The sequence below is a fragment of the Plecotus auritus genome (genome assembly GCF_963455305.1).
Source record: "Plecotus auritus genome assembly, chromosome: 5".
Lineage (NCBI taxonomy): Eukaryota > Metazoa > Chordata > Mammalia > Chiroptera > Vespertilionidae > Plecotus > Plecotus auritus.
The window spans coordinates 122,948,248-122,965,944 of NC_137776.1; the positions used below are offsets into that span (position 1 = coordinate 122,948,248).

At 35.0% G+C, this 17,697-nt stretch overlaps 1 protein-coding gene across 1 annotated transcript in view; it reads right to left on the bottom strand.

The window, feature by feature from the left end:
• The window catches only part of DENND4C (DENN domain containing 4C), a 126,577-nt gene that overhangs the window by 69,033 nt on the left and 39,847 nt on the right, over positions 1-17,697 (bottom strand). The window contains exons 6-11 of the mRNA XM_080669158.1: positions 15,072-15,310; positions 13,516-13,582; positions 12,097-12,155; positions 11,068-11,212; positions 7,432-7,607; positions 473-573 (exon numbers count right to left, since the gene is read on the bottom strand). Coding sequence (XP_080525284.1) covers positions 473-573; positions 7,432-7,607; positions 11,068-11,212; positions 12,097-12,155; positions 13,516-13,582; positions 15,072-15,310 — 787 coding nt within the window. The remainder of the gene's footprint in view (positions 1-472; positions 574-7,431; positions 7,608-11,067; positions 11,213-12,096; positions 12,156-13,515; positions 13,583-15,071; positions 15,311-17,697) is intronic.

Consider the following 17,697-nt stretch of genomic DNA (forward strand, 5'->3'; position numbering starts at 1 on the left):
GCAAATAAAACAAGAAAATGACATCTATAATAATAAAAGCATAATATGCAAATCGACCGAATGGCTGAACAGTGGAATGACCATCCAGACCTTCCAGATGAAGCCTGGGCAAGGGCCGAGGCAGCCGTGGCGGGGAGGACTTACTCTTGCACAATTTTCGTGCATCAGGCCTCTAGTTAATATATAATGTTATATATATATGTACATATATATAATGATTGAACAATTAAGGAAACTATCAAAATAAAGCCTGTGACTTCCTGAAATTCCTCTCTCCATTAATGTGATGGCATCATTGGCCCGGGCTAACAGAGATCAGAGCACAAACAACACACTTAAAAAATCACGAAACACAATATTAATTTCTTGTTACTGGAATTTTGTTTTGTAATGAAACTTGTCTTAAGCAGAGCAAAATTGTGTTTAAAGTAAGAAGAATTTTCATTAAAATATTCCTTTTCCTCACATTTACCTGAAGATAACTGGGGATACAATTTCTTCAAGGTGCTAAGTAAATTTTTGCATGGCTTTTTGGGAAGCTGCTTCCAGTTCATGTTCTTCTTTTCATCAGATCTATTAAATAAAAATATAACTAAATATAACTAATAAAACATCTCAATCTGCTTTTACTTAAAATTCTTATGTCAAACTAAAAAAGAATATAGAAAGGCTATTTTTACTGAAGTTACAATTGATACAGACAGTCTGAATAAGTAGTTTTCAAGGAGCTTCTCTTTTCATTTCAATTATCTTGAATCAAATTTGGTCATCTCATATTAACCCTCCAACATAGATTTTCAATACTAGAGTTATGAATACAACACTAAATTCTTGCTTCAACAGTATTTTAGAATTATTTTAAGTGTCGAACTTAATTGACTTGAGATTTTAAATTACCTATTAGAAACAAATCTCAACAAATATCAGAGTGTCAGTGACATACAAAGCATGTTCTCACCACAATTCAACTGAGTTAGCATTGAAGAAAAAAAACCTTGGAAGTTCAAAAGAACGTTTATTTTTTATGTTTTTATTGATTTTTAGAGAAAGAGGGAGAGATAAAAACATCTATGAGAGAGAAACATCAACCAGCTGCCTCCTGCACACCCCTTACTGGGAACAGAGCCTGAAACCCTGGCATGTGCCATGACTGGGAATCGAACCAGTGACCTCTTGGTTCCTGGGTCAATGCTCAATCACTGAGCCATACTGGCTGGGCCAAAAAGAACACTTTTAAATAATGCATGAGTCAAATGAAATATTTTAATAGAAATAAGAAACATTTAAAACTCTATAAAGATGAAAGCACTATGTACAAACCACGGGCTGCGCCTATTGCTATACTTCAGGCCAATATATTTATGAACATCAATGCAAGCATCTTAAATTCTTAGAAAAGTTAATCCACTAATATATTTTAAAAAAAACAAGAACAAGATGATGCTTATATCAGGAATATAAGAATTGTTTACAACTACATGATTTTATAATGTAATGTACCACACCGATATTAAAGATTTTAATGCTCATCTCAATAGTTGTACAAAAGTACTATAAAATTCAACACCTATTTATGATTTTTTTAAAAATTCTTAATCTAGAAGTAAAGGAAAACTCCTTAATTTATTATTAAGTAATCAAAATCCTAGAATAGAGCTAGGAAACTCTGGGGTCAGATAATAAATATTTCATGCTTTGAGGGCCATTGTGCCTATGTCATACTACTGAAATGTGCCACTGTAGCATGAAAGCAGCCTTGGACAATATGAGCTGTGTTCCACTAAAATTTTATTTGTAAATTCAGGCCTTGGGCTGGATTGTCAATTCTTGCTTTAAAGCAATAATCATACTTAATGATGAACTCTCAAATCTTTCCCTTTGAAATTAGGAACAAGACAAGATACTGGCTATGCCTACCTTCTACCATTCAACATCACACTAGGATTTTTGCCAGAGAATTAAGACAAGAAATTTAAAAATAAGAATTGTAGATAATGTAATTGCTTATAGTCAGAAAATTGAAGAGAATCTACAGACACATTAAAAGAATTCAACTAAGTGGCTGGGCAGAAAACCCACTATATAAAAATCAGTTTAACATTCCTATACCCAACAACTAACAAGTACAAATGTAATTTAAAATACCATTTATAGTAATGATAAAAACTATAAGTTACTTAGGAATAAGTAAGTCTAACAAAAGATGTGGATGGTCTTTATTGAGAAAGATGCAGGTTTATTGAACAATTTCAAAATATTTATGAAGTAAAATGCCACATGCATAGGTAGGGAGACTATGTCAAAAAGATGCCATTCATTCCCAAATTAATCTATAAATTTAATAGAATTCGAACCAAAATCACAACGTAATTTTGTGTGGAACTTAACAAACTGATATTAAAATTTAAATGGAAAAGAAAGAACAAAATATATCAAAACAATTGTAAAGAACAGGAGTAAAGAGACTTGCTATATCACATCATAACTCACTTTTTTTTAAAAATATATTTTATTGATTTTTTACAGAGAGGAAGGGAGAGGGACAGTGAGCCAGAAACATCGATGAGAAAGAAACATCGACCAGCTGCCTCCTGCACACCCCCCACTGGGGACGCGCCCGCAACCAAGGTACATGCCCCTGACCGAAATCGAACCTGGGACCCCTCAGTCCGCAGGCCGACGCTCTATCCACTGAGCCAAACCGGTTTTGGCATAACTCACTTTTTAAATCTATTTTTATTAATTTCAGAGATGAAGGGAAGAGACATAGAAACACCAATAATGAGAGAGGATCATTGATAGGCTGCCTACTGTATGCCCCACACTGGGGATCATCCTGCAAACTGGGCATGTGCCCTGATGGGGAATCGAATTGTCACCTCCTGCTTCATGGGTCAACGCTCAACCACTGAGCAACACTGGCCAGGCTCACATCACAACTTTTTAAAACAATGTTAAGATATAATTCACAGCCCTGACCGGTTTGGCTCAGTGGATAGAGCATCAGCCTGCGGACTGAAGGGTCCCAGGTTCGATTCCGGTCAAGGGCATGTACCTTGGTTGCGGGCACATCCCCGGGGGGGGGTGTGCAAGAGGCAGCTGATCGATGTTTCTCTCTCATCGATGTTTCTAACTCTCTGTCCCTCTCCCTTTCTCTCTGTAAAAAACCAATAAAATATATTTAAAAAAAAAAAGGATATAATTCACATACCATACAATTCATCTTCCTAAAGTGTACAATTGGATGGTTTTTAGTATATTCAGTTGTATAACCACCACCACAATCCATTTTAGAATATTTGCATCACCTCAAAAAGAAACCCTGCATCCCCTTAGTCACTAATCTCCGATTACCCGATTCTCCCATCTTCACCAACCTATTTTCTATGTGTATAGATTTACCTTGGGTAGTTCATATAAATGGGATTATGATGTTTTCAAGGTTCATCCATGTTGTGCACAACTTAATTTTAAAGTCATTAAGATAGTGTTCCATGGACACAGACAGTAGGGGGGTGAGGGCACGTGCTGGAGGTGGGAGTGGCCGAGAAGAGGTCAATGGGGGGAAAAGGAGACATATGTAATACTTTAAACAATAAAGAATTAAAATAAAATAAAAAATATAGTGTTATACTAGCAGGAGACTAAAACAAAGGAACAGAATAATAAGCATTAATGCTATATTCCATGCTAATATAGAAACTGATATGTAATAGTGTTGACACTGAAGACCAGTAGGGAAGAGATAAACTCACTAGTCAATAAGTAGTGCTATGTGACAATTGTTTGTCCATGTAAAAAATAAATAAATAAATAAATAAAATGGTATCTCTATGTTATGTCGTACACTAATACCAAGTTTAGCTGAATTAAAGACCTACAGAGAAAGGCAGAACCTGACCACTTTAAGAATATCCAGGATAGTATTTCATGACGAGTATTTCATGTTGTACACTAATACCAAGTTTAGCTGAATTAAAGACCTACAGAGAAAGGCAGAACCTGACCACTTTAAGAATATCCAGGATAGTATTTCATGACAAGAGAGTATTTCATGACTTACACAAATCGAAAGAAAAAAGCAAACAACCAAACAAGAAAATTTACCAAAAAAGGGGAAAATCCAATTAACAGGAGAGGAAAACCAAAGGGCAAAAAGAAATATAAATGTACTATTTGCAACTAATTAGGGAAATGTGAATTAAAGCCACAGTGAGATTCCATTACCATCAAACTGGCAAAAATTTTTAATATTGACCATAACAAGTATTGGCAAAGATATGAAACAAACAGAACTCTCATTTGCTGCTGAAGAGGTGGTAAACTTGGAAGATTAACGTGGCATTAACAAAGCCTACCAACCACCATTGGCTCTTTAAGGTATATGCTTCAGAGGAATTCTTGCCCATGAACTCAAAGAAATATGCACAATAATGATCATAGCAGCCTTGTTTATAATTGTAAAAATCTAGGTACAATCTAAATGTCCATCAACACTATAAACACTGAAATTGAAGTAGAGCTACATATATCAACATGGATGAATCTCATAAAGAATGGCAAGTATAATAAACACCAAATTCAAGATGATGCAAGATATGTATACAGGGTTTCAGATTTATTGGTAATATTCTATTTTTTTCCATCTGCATGGAGGATACATGAGAGTTATTTACATTATCCTCTATAATTTTTGGGTATCTGGGATATCTCATCATTCTTTAAGTACAGTTAAGCAAAAAATTTAAAGTTAGCCGAAACCGGTTTGGCTCAGTGGAAAGAGCGTCGGCCTGCGGACTGAAGGGTCCCGGGTTCGATTCCGGTCAAGGGCATGTACCTTGGTTGCGGGCACATCCCCAGTGGGAGGTGTGCAGGAGGCAGCTGATCGATGTTTCTCTCTCATCGATGTTTCTAGCTCTCTATCCCTCTCCCTTCCTCTCTGTAAAATATCAATAGATATATTTAAAAAAAAAAAATTTAAAGTTATTTTAAAAAACAATGTTTTAATCAATAAACATTTTAGAAGTTATTTAAAAATGGCAAAATTAAGAATCTCCATAATATTATTTTATTCAGAAGAGTAAATAAAATAAGGTACACATCTGAGTTACAACTTCATAAATAATCATTTCCAAAAGCACCACAATGTATACAATCCTAAAATAACTGTTTTTCAGGGATAGCAGCTAAAAAACATCAAAATGTTGCTAAAAGAAATATTTAGTACATACAAGTAGTTTATTTCCAGGCTATAAGTAAATCTACATATACCTAGTAAAGAGTCACCACAATTATAGTTTCAAACTACAATGGTAGATCTATTTCAAAATTATTTTTAAAGTTACAACAATATGCCTCAGCATGGTTGGCTCATTGGATAAGGGTCCCGGGTTCATTTCCAGTAAAGGGCACATACCTTGGTTGCAGGTTCCTCCCCGGCCCAGGCCCTGGTCAGGGCGAGTGCAGGAGGCAACCAATCGAGGTGTTTCTCTCACATTAATGTTTCTCTCTTGTCTTTCCCTCTCTCGTTCACTCTCTCTAAAAATCAACAGAAAAATATCCTCGAGTGAGGATTGAAAAAAAAAGAAAGTTATGGCAAATGTTTTCTTCTTTCCTTAAGTTATTCCTTTGGTTCACTTTGGGATGTTTTTCCAACCAATTCTATTGCTGTGACCACTGAAGTCTCACCAAAGTTCTTACTCTTTTCATTTTCTCCTAATCTCAAACAGTATAGAATAAGTACTCCAAGATCTAGAAGTTGGCACCAACATGAAGAAATTTTCCATACTTACTACATTTCCCATTAAGGAATGGGGGAGTGTGGAGCGGTTTGCTTTTAGGCATTTATCAGAGCTGCTTCCTTTATTAATGTGGTACACTACTCTCTGAACTCCTTGTTATACCACTACTGTATATATTTATCACCTCCAGTAAACACAAACTATGAGTAATTTTTTTTTAATCCTTACCCAATGATATGTTGTTTCTTTATTGACTTTAGAGAAAGAGGTAGGGGGAGAGAAAGAAACATAGAGAAAGAGAGAAAAAGATTAATTGGTTGTCTCCCATACGCGCCCCTACCTGATGCGCCCCTTCCGGGGATGGAACCTGCAACCTACATATGTGCCCTGACTGAGAATCAAACCCATAATGGTTTGGTGTATAGGATGATGCTACAACCAACTCAGTCACCCAGTCAGGGAAAACTATCACTGATTTTTAATATTAATTTCTCTGCAATAAAATGCATCCTTACAGTGGTGTGAATCAGTGGTTGAGGGTCAATCCATGAACCAAGAAGTCATCGCTTAATTCTCGGTCAGGGAACTTTGCCAAGGTTGTGGGCTGGATCCCCAGTAGGGGGCCTGAAGGAGGCAGCCGATTGATGTTTTTATCTCTCTATTCTTCTCTCTATCTCTATCCCTCTCCCTTCCTCTCTCTCTATATATCTCTTTCTGTTCCTCTCACTCTGTATCTCTTTCCCTTCCTTCCCCTCTCTCTAAAATCAATAACAACATATTTTTTAAAAATACATCCTTATAAAATTTAAATCTTGACAACTAAGGAAATGACATAATATTACCCTATATTGTAACTAAACTCAAACAGGTAAACCCATTTTTTAAAAGCTTACACATGGATTTTGAATTAAACCTAGAAAGTATATCAACTCTTCAGCTCTGAAAGCAGTGTTTAACCTTTTTAAAAAATCCCTATTCTCTTTTGATAAACATAAATATTTACTGCCTGCCATTAACATTACTATTCAAATATAAACTACTATAATGTAGAGATGTTCTTTTCAAAACCATAGAGCTTTCCAGGATTCTGATACTTTGCTCTGGTTGTGACTCACTGATGAAAGACTTTTTTTTTTTTTTTTTTAAATATATTTTATTGATATTTTACAGAGAGGAAGGAAGAGGAATAGAGAGTTAGAAACATCGATGAGAGAGAAACATCGATCAGCTGCCTCTTGCACACCCCCTACTGGGGATGTGCCCACAACCAAGGTACATGCCCTTGACCGGAATAGAACCTGGGACCTTTCAGTCCGCAGGCCGACGCTCTATCCACTGAGCCAAACCGGTTTTGGCAAAAGACTTTTTAAAAATATATATTTTTATTGATTTCAGAGAGGAAGGTAGAGGAAGAGAGAGATAGAAACATCAATGATGAGAAGGAATCACTGATTGACTGCCTCCTGCATGTTGGATTGAGCTCGCAACCCAGGCATGTGCCCTTGACCGGAATGGAACCTGGGACCCTTCGGTCTGCAGCCCAACGTTCTATCCACTGAGCCAAACTGGCTAGGGCTGATGAAGACTTAACAGCTTTTAAAAATAGCATATTTCTAGATGCTTTCAATGAGCTATATCTAAATATGAGGAAAAATATAAACAGGAGATAGCATAAAAAGAATCAACTTACATATATAACATGTTTGTATCCAAGTCAATGCAAACAACATCTTGTGGTGGGTCATGCAGATCAAAATACCTTGAGTCAACTCCAACTATAAATGGTACAGGTGCATTAAGCACTGCCGCCAGTGAGAGAGGACAAAGGGGAATATATGGGCATTGCCACTGAAATGGAAAGATCATCTGGGGAAAAAGTTTTTAAAAATTAGCCAAATTTGAAATTTGCAGTAAATTATGTAATTAACTAATATTAATGAAAGGAACCACTAAGAAGCAGTAAAGTCTAGTTTCTTTTACCTTAAACATCTTTTCAAAAACTAAATGACTATAAAATATTATTAAGCAATACTATGAGCCAATGTAATTAAAACCTTTAAGCATGACAATGATCACAAGCACAATAAAAATGCTAACAGCTCTCTGGATGTTAGTCCTTCTAATGTCTATACAAAACCCACATTCAATTTTACAGAAAAAGTCAAAGTATAGAATTGCCTAAAAAAATTATAAAACAAACTCATGATCTTTAAATCTCAATGCATTTCATCTATATATTAAGTCTCAAGATAACCTTTGACTAAAATCCAACTAAAAGCACTAAGGAATCAAAAAAATTAAAATGATTCCCTTGGGAATGGTAATACTCAATTGAAAATTTCAACAAGAAAATTTCCTAACCACTCAAATAACATAAAATTATCCAACTTCAGCAAAGTTTGACATCATAAAAATAAAGATGAAGAGATTAGCTAAAGAACATATATGCATGGTCCATGGACACAGACAGACAACTGTGGTGATGGGCAGAGTGGGGGATGGGGCAAGGGCTGGGTAGAAGGGGCTAAAGAGGGGAGAATGGAGGACATCTGTAACAGTGTCAACAATAAATAAATAAAATAAAATATACCTTAAGAATCTTTACCAGGTTTGCTTTACAAAGCTCTACCTTAATTGTATCACATATGCTTATGGGTTTTTTTTAAAAGATAAGGTTAACTAAAAATCCAGATCAAAATTTTAATGATCAGCTAATATTAAAATTTTAATCATTGATGATAAAAGTTTTCCTCTACTATAAAAATTCTTGTTGTCTTTCAAGGTCTAGTTCAATTCCTATCTTATCCATCATCCCTCACCCCAAAGAAATGCCCTTAGCATTTACTATCTTTGCCAGTTATTCCAGGTGATTATTCAAAATGGAATTTTATCTTCATTTATTTACTCACCAAATATCTGCGTACTTAATAAGTGCCAAGCACTGTTCTAAATGATGGAGCATAACAGTGAATAAAACAAAGATCCCTGCCCTCGTGAGGTATAGAGTTTAGCATAAGAGTTAGCAAACTTTTTCTGTAAAAGATAGGAAATGTAGGACTAGTGAGCCATATTGTTTATCACAATACTTAACTGTCTTCATACGTGAAAGCAGTCATAGGTAATATGTAAATAAATGGCCTATGTCCCAGTAAAATTTTACAAAAACAGGTGGCAGGCAGGATTTGATTCCTGGACCATAGCTTGCCAACTCCTGATCTAGCAGGAAGAGACAGAAAATAAACAGAAGACATAATAAATGAAATACAGACCATGTCAGGATTGCTAAGCACTACAGAAAAATGAAAAAGTCAAGTCAAGTGAAGAGGATTAGAGTTCAGAAGAAAAGGAAACAAGTTGTATTATTAAATAGGGCAAACAGGGTAAGCTTCCTTAAGAAAGTGACAAGTGAACAGAAACCTGAAAAACGTAAAGGAGGGATTTAGCCACGGGGATATCTAGAAGAGGGCTTCAAAGAGAAAGAACAGCTTTAAGGTTTTAAGGCTGTAAGGTATGGGACCTGCTGAACATGCTTCAGGGGTAGCAAGGAGTCCAGCGTGGCTGGAACAGAGTAATCAAGGGGAAGAGTATTAGAAAAGGAGATCAGAGAACAGAGGGTCAGAGCCACTAGCACAGAAAACTTATAAGGATTTCAGATTTCCTTCAGTGAAAACTGTCTTCTGTTCACCTACAACTACTTAAGAAATTTTGGTATAAAGCTATCTGATAGCAAAATATGACACCCTTGTCTTCACCTCTGACTTATGCAGCGCAACCTTAAACAGGGTCACTGTTACAAAAATACTCATTTGTTTCATTAATTTTGCTACACGGCTCCATTAATTATTTTATATTCTTTGATATTCAAATAATTCTCCTTTTGAAGAATTTATCCTGTCAGCATTCTTTTCTATTTTCTCTTCTTCAAATTGCTTTAACTGCTAAATCCTCATTTACCAATGGTACTGCATGCAATTCAAGGAGCTCTCCAACATTAGTGACATAAACTCCAAGCAATATTGCATTTTTCATAAAATTTCTAATTTTATGTTGCAACTTTTCCACCTGTCCTTGAACTATACTGCTGAAATCAATCAAGAGACTGGGCCACAAAGATTCTGACAAAGGGGCATGGATGTTTTACAGGAAGGAATATTTGAGTGGGAACTTGCTAAAACTGGTCAGTTCATTAACAAATATTTTCATGTTATAATGACTTTTACTTTCACATGCAACTGGAAACTTGAACATTAATATGTATGTAATGAAGTTATTTGCTTCCCATAAATCGTCTCACATGTTATCATTGTTTTTAGTCCTCAAAGCATTTCTCAGACCAGATTAAGATCTTGGAGACATATTCCATTTGTTGATTTAACAAGTATTAATTCAGTGCTTACTCTATGCTACCAAGCGTTTGCACATTATCCTATTTCAAAATCACTTAGAATTTTCTATATGTTAATGGCTCACAAAGATTAAAAGTTAAAATTGGAAGAAAGTTGAACAACATAAGCCAGTGGTTGGCAAACTGCGGCTCACGAGCCACATGCGGCTCTTTGGCCCCTTGAGTGTGGCTCTTCCACAAAATACCATGCGCGAGCGGGCACGTACAGGGTGATTGAAACTTCGTGGTCCATGCGCAGAAGTTGGTTTTCGGCTCTCCAAAGAAATTTCAATCGTTGTACTGTTGATATTTGGCTCTGGTGACTAATGAGTTTGCCGACCACTGACATAAGCCAATGAACAAAAATAGATCCAGAGACAGAGAAGCATCGAACAGACCATCAAACCTCAGAGGGAAGGCTGGAGGGGGTGACGGGTGGGGGGCGCGCACAAGTTAAGAGACCAACCAAAAGGACTTACTTATATGCATGCATATAAGAATAACCAATGCACACAGACACTAGGGGGGTGAGGGCATGTGTTGGGGGGCTGGGAGTGACCAGGGAGAGGTCAATGGGGGAAGAAGGAGACATATGTAATACTTTAAACAATAAAGAATTTTTTTTTAAATTGGGAGAAGGTAACTGTGTAATTTATTTCCATTACTAGATCAGCTGAAATTGGCTAGAGCCTCTCATTTAATATAGTGAGTTTCATTCACAAGTTTTATTATTATGTAATCACAGATTCTCTGAAAAACTCTAGAAGATGAACAATTAGAATTTGAAAGTTTCTCTCAGAGAAAATTTCTCTTTGCCAAACTATTGTTTTTAAGTTAAACTTATACTGGTAATTCCAAAGTTACTTTCGTTAAAGAAAATTTATCTTCAGAGTAAAAATTCTGTCAATAATTCTGTGCTAAAAGGAAAAATACTATACTTACAGCTACAACAGCTTCGGCTACTCCAGTTAACACAGCTGGCCTCAGAGAATGCAGCAGAATCTTACTCTCAAGTAAAACAAAGAGCAGCAATGTTGCACAATTCTCAGGACCCAGATTCATTAACAAGGTGCTAAAGTTGGCTCCACTAGGAAAAGAGAGAAAAAGAGATGATTATGAACTATTGTGCTAAAACATGTTAAGATATGCTTATCAAATTATTTCCTATATATTAATAGAGCTAGAATCTAGTGTTAACTTCAAGTTCTGATTTAGTTATCACTGAAAAGTAGCAAATCTAATGAAAGAGTTTAACAGAATGATTCAAATTCATCCCTTGGTAACAAAGGGGTATTTATCAGGAAATATATTCCTGAAGATGAACCACATGAACAGACTTAAAAGAATGGAGGTAGGGGTTTGGGGTTGGGAGGGAAGAACATATACAAAGGCTTGTCAGATTCAAGAAATTGAAATAAATCTATTGTGACTAAAGCATAGCAAGGGAAGCTATTTTCATATACTATTCTCATAGTATATGAAAATAGCAAGAGATTATGCCAAGATAAAAATAACACAATTATGTTTGCATTCATGAAAGAATACAGTGGCTGCAGTATGAATAAAGAACTAAAGGGGGGAAAAAAACAAAGACGATCAATTAATAGGTACTTAAGTGGTCCAGGTGAAAGATCATGCTAGCCTAGACTAGTGATGCAGATGAAGAGAAGCTAGTAGATTTAAGACATTTTAGAAGGTTACAATCAGTTCACCTTGAATATGAAGTTATATGAACTGAATATGGGGAGGGGAGATGAGAAGAAAAGGAAGGTATTCCTTACATCTAATCTTGCAACTCTCTTAAGTATTCTATTTTTTAAATGGCCCCACCATTCATCAAGCTATCAAAGTTAGAAACATTAAAGCTAACCGTACATAGTTTGCAAGCACTTTCTTATCCTAACCCTTAAAATGTCTTAAAGCATTCTGCTCCAAATGAATAAATATATTATTTTAGATAGCATTATTTACCTTAATGGTAAAGGTGTGGAAACTGGCTGCGATAATATTAGCGCATCATGGACTGATAGCTTAAAAAAAAAAAAAAAGATAAATTAACGAAGCCAATTTTGAAACCTAAACATTTAGATCATGGGTAACAAGGAAAACACTTTCCTGTGCAGACTAACACAACAGTTTTGGAAATATGTACTAAGATATAAAACAATAGCTATATTTACTCAGAAGTACTGTATTCGTTCTTTTTAACCAAATTGTTAATTCAATTGAATTTTGATTCAGTTAATTAGTGAAAATGGAATTACCTTAAAATTATGAAATAATTGCTTTTTAAAAGCCTCAAATTTACATGCTGGTAAGCAGTTGGAAGTTACTTAATACTTATTAATACTTGCTGAACTGAAGTACATTCAAGATTAACAATATTTGACTTAATGCTATCATATCCTATATAATAAAGATGTAATATGCAAATGGTCGTTACCTCGTGAAGCGTAACAACCGACGGGGTAACAACCGGATCACGGATCAGCAGGAGGGTGGGGCAGCGAGCTACAAGCAGGTGGCAGAGAGCTACAGGAGGGGGCAGGGCAGCAAGCTATGAGGGGGAGGCAGGGGGAGCTACAGGAGGGCGGGGCAGCAGGCAGAGAGCTACTGGAGGACAGTAGCTAGAGAGCTACTGGCACACGGATTCATGTGCAGGGCTACTAGTCACATATAATATTGATAACATCTTAGAAAAAAATTTTCAAATGCTTGCCTCTATAGATCAGTGCTACTCAAAGTGCCAATTTGCAAACCGTTATGGGTCCAGGAAAAGATAATATATAAATGGAGAGCAAGCCATTAAGAAATTTTTATGGCAATCTGACACTGCCCACACATCCAATATCACAATCAGTGAACTTATGTCTTTGGACAGGATATAGACTTGTTCATGTTTATACAGATCTCACATAGTAAGTTCCATATGTCACAAGCTGTATACTTATGTAGGTCTGCCACAGATTGGAAATTTAATAAAACCTAGTCCTTTAACATAAATAGTTTGAAGAGCACTATTATAGACTATTTCACTTTTACCTTCCAACCTTAACTCATTTCATATTTAATATCAGTCACTCCCATATTAAAAACATGCCCATAATTCTGGGTTTTAAGTTATGAAAATAGCTACAAAAAGTCTATACATGGACCAATGTTGATAATGTCATGAATCAGGAATTAAAATTATTCCAATCTGTACACCCAAAATTAAAAAAAAAAACAGTACAAAGGATGTTTAGTAAAGATATAAAATACCGGAAATTCAAGGACTTTATGAATGCATACTACCCCACCTCAAACCCAAAGAGTCACAAAACCCCCACTCTACAATGATGATAATGAATATATTCAGGGCTCCCCTCAAATATACTCTTTTTTGATTACCTGTACAAGGATTCTCGGTCTTTGTGGTGAAGGAAAGGGGATATTTTGCATAAAATGTGAAATGTGCCTGGAAAAGAATTGGAAATAAAGGTCATAATTACTTTGCTAAAATGCTTCATAGACTTTTTTAAAAATCTTAAATATCATTATATATCTTCCCAAATATGACAAAGCCACTTACCTAAAACTTATCCTAACTAAATAAATTTAGTGTAAATAAATGTACTCATCCTACTAAACTTCTGAAATGCACAACGTATTTCCTGATTTAAAGTCCACATTATCCTCTATTATTGCCAGAAAAATAAGAGTAACATGCACATGATTTTCATGAAAGAAGCAAATTTATATTGCCCTGATTATCAGTGCCAATATGGGAACCAACTAACTCTGATATAAAAAATTAAAACTAACATAGAATTTAATCCTAGTAATAAAATATTAAATATAAATGTAATATAATTATTTTACTATAACTTTGGGCAAACCACTTACCCTCTCTGTTTTTCCACTTAAAAATAATGCTTCTTACATGTCTCCAAAGTTTTAAGATCTTAGAGGCCACTAAAATGCAAAGTATTACTTCAACTGATAAAAAATTAATCACTACACGAATTTTATTTTCAAAAACTATTTATGAAAACTTAATTTTTCAAAAGATTACTATATTGTCACTCAGGTTAAATTTTAATTCAAACAATTTTAAGATATATAAAGGTTGAAAGTTAAATCTAGAATTATGAACCATTAGATTGTCATTCCATGAGTACCATCTGAAAGTTGAAACCATATTTCTATACCAAGGTATGATAAGTTTATGCACAGTACTTTACTCCCAACTTATCCACGAAACTAGTATATTTTGATGGTACTCTATGCTATAATGGAAAATTTTTCAAATTGTAACAAAAATCTATGTCTACGTGCATATATAATACATTTCCACCAAGCTCTTGACACCTCTTGGTTTGTTAGTAGGATACATAAATTATTTACTATAATAAACTAAGGTCAATGTGCCACTAGAAGTCAGAAAAGACATGGTTTTCAAATGACAGAGGCTCCACATATATCTTTCTTACTTACAAAAGATTTCCATGACAAAGGGAATTCTAAATCAAAGGGAAAACGTGTAGAATTCTGCCAGCGCTAAAACCAAAACCTCACTTTTAACATAAACTTCTAAATAAGCTTAGAGATATTTTACAGTTAGATTTTAGAATGACCACTGATATGACTGAGTGTGTATAAATGTGTATATCAACAGCTATTTTTCTCTTGGTTATTAGAACATGAATAGGAAGAACACACAGTACAATGCATGTAAGTTTCTTCCTCAGCTGAATTCTCCAAAGAAATTTGGTCATCCTTACCCACCACTCCTCAATTTTAAATTCAGTCAATGACTCAAGTAAAAAGGGAGCAAGTAAAAAGTAGGGTGACTGTGACTCCCCTTAACTTTGCTGCTTAAAGTCAGGTAAAGAATGAAATAAATATATATCTACACACACACACAGAGTTTTTCCAGCAGACATGTTTTTCTTCACTATACATACTTTTCAATGGGAAGAGGATGTGGTCCAGACACAGAAAGTTTGTAGATAAACATGAGAAATTTTCTAAAAGCTTCAAAAAAAGGCCAGTGTGAGAGTAAACAAATGCATTTGTTTGAATTGATGGATTTGGAGACCATTTTTCTCTCCACAGGTGTCAATAGGCCCAGCTGCATAAGCTGTTTCTCCGTTAGAAGTTCCCAAGAGTAAGGCTCATAAAACTGGATGGCAGCTCCATACACCTTCAGAACAACAGAATTCCATTATAAGACTTTAGGGTTTTTAAAAATTAATTTCTCTTTTTCTCTTATTCCACAGAAATATTTGCTTAGAATGCATGATAGATAAACAAAAAGAAATAAAGAAATATCTTGACATTGATGATGGGAATATAAAATGGTGTGGCTGCTGCTGAAAAACAGTTTGGCAGTGCCTCCAAAAGTTAAATAAAAAATAACCAAGAAAAAAACAAACAAAAAAGAATAACCAGATGACACAACAATTCCACTCTTAGGTATACAAATATTCCCTGTTTTTTGAAAGTTCGCATTATGCCACTTCCCTTTTATAAAAGACCTATATTAGCACCTATTTATGCTAACAGAATTAATACAAAGAGGATTTTCACTTTTATGAAAGTAGTCAAAAAGCAATAATAGCATTCAGCATTTGTTTGGCAGCCAGCAATATAGAAGCAGTACGCACCCCAGCAGTGAGAGTGGCATCACCAAGCTCCTTCCCGGGGAACCACACTCATCTCCACATCAAGCCCCATACTTTGAACTGTATTTGTATCTATGCTTTATTTTGACTTATTTTGTGCTTCTGTTTGCAAGATATGTCCTAAGGTATCAGAAAAGCCTAAGAGAGCTCATAAGGGTATTATGCTTAGCATAAAATGGCATGATTAAGCGTTTGATCATGAACTAAAGATATCCTACGTGTGTTGAACTTGCCTAGTCCATTTGTACTGTTTACACAAAGAAAGAATCTTGAAAGCTGCCAAAGTTACTATTGGTTCTGTTAGTAGCAAAGTGGTCTCCTTTAGTTGGCATCCAGTAATGGATAAAATGGAAAGTCGAATATTTGAGTGGATTGATGGGTGTACAAAGCATGGTGCATATTTATCATGTCATTCCTGCTTTTACTATATGTTAGTGTTACTTTAGGTTTTATGTGTTATTTGGTATGGTTTGGTAGGTTATTTTGGGGATTTGGGAACGCTCAAAATTTTTTCTATATAAATTAATGGTAATGGTTTCTTCACTTTACATCATTTTGGCTTGCAAAAGATTTCATAGGAATGCTCTACTTTTGGAGAGTAGCGGAAACCTGTATACCCAAAAGAATTCAAAAGAGGAACTCAAACAGATAATTGTACACCAATGTTCATAGAGCAAAATTCACAACAGCCAAAAGGTGGAAACAACCCAAATCTCCATCAACAGATGAATGGATAAACAAAATATAGTATATACATGTGATGGAATGTTATTCAACCTTAAAAATAAATAAAATTCTGATAGATACAGCAATATGGATGAACCCTGTAAACACTATGCTAAGTGAAATGAGCCGGACACAAAATATCGTATTATTCCATGTATATGACCTACTTAGAATAGGCAAATTTGTAAAGACAAAAAATGGAATAGAGGTTACCAGGGACTTGGGGTGAGGTGAGGAAAGCTTCTGTTTAGGGTGATGAAAAAGTTCTCAAACCAGAGAGTAATACTTATATAAATCGTATGACTACTTAGTAATATTTATCATATTAACCCTTGTCCTTTTTAAAATATATATGTTTTTATTGATTGCAGAGACGAAGGGAGAGGAAGATAGAAACATTAATGATGAGAGAGAATCCTGCACGTCCCGCAAACGAGGTATATGCCCTTGCCGGGAAACGAGGTATATGCCCTTGAGTCCACAGGTCGACACCCTATTCACTGAGCCAAACTGGCTAGGGCAACCCTTGTCTTTATAGATACAACACATGCAGATAAAATTATTTCAAAGTGATCTCAGAGGTTTTTTAACAAGCATCTCAATGAGGCTTTGTTGTTCTCTACTTGTCAAATTTGGTAACTCAAGTGTTTGAAGATCTTAAATTTTTCATTTTATTTACTGCTTTTAAATAAGAATCGGTAAATGATTATTAAGTTAAAAAGTTAGCTTAGTTGTAAGCAATACAGGTAATATATGGCCTTCATTCAATGAGTATTTCACTATATTTCAGATACTATGCTTGATTTTAACCTCCATTATCTTTAATACAGAGGCTGCAAACTTGTAGAATGAGGCTGCCAATGTATTTTGTTTGAGCCACAAGAGTCAGCTTTGGTTAGTTAAAATTTTCAATAAATTGCCTATTTTATCAAATTTCCTAAGAAATTTTAAAATTTCTACTACATCTATAGTTTTATTTTCTAAATAATATTTATTCCTGATATCTTTTTTATTTTAAATTATCATTCTATGTCATTATTACTGTTTATAGATCTTTTCAATTTTTTACTATTACAAATAAAGAATGTACATGTTTTTGGAAAATGTATACATTCACATCTCTTGGGATATGCTCAGGAGTGTAATAGCTGGGCCACAGGGTTGCTTCTTTTCCTTGCTG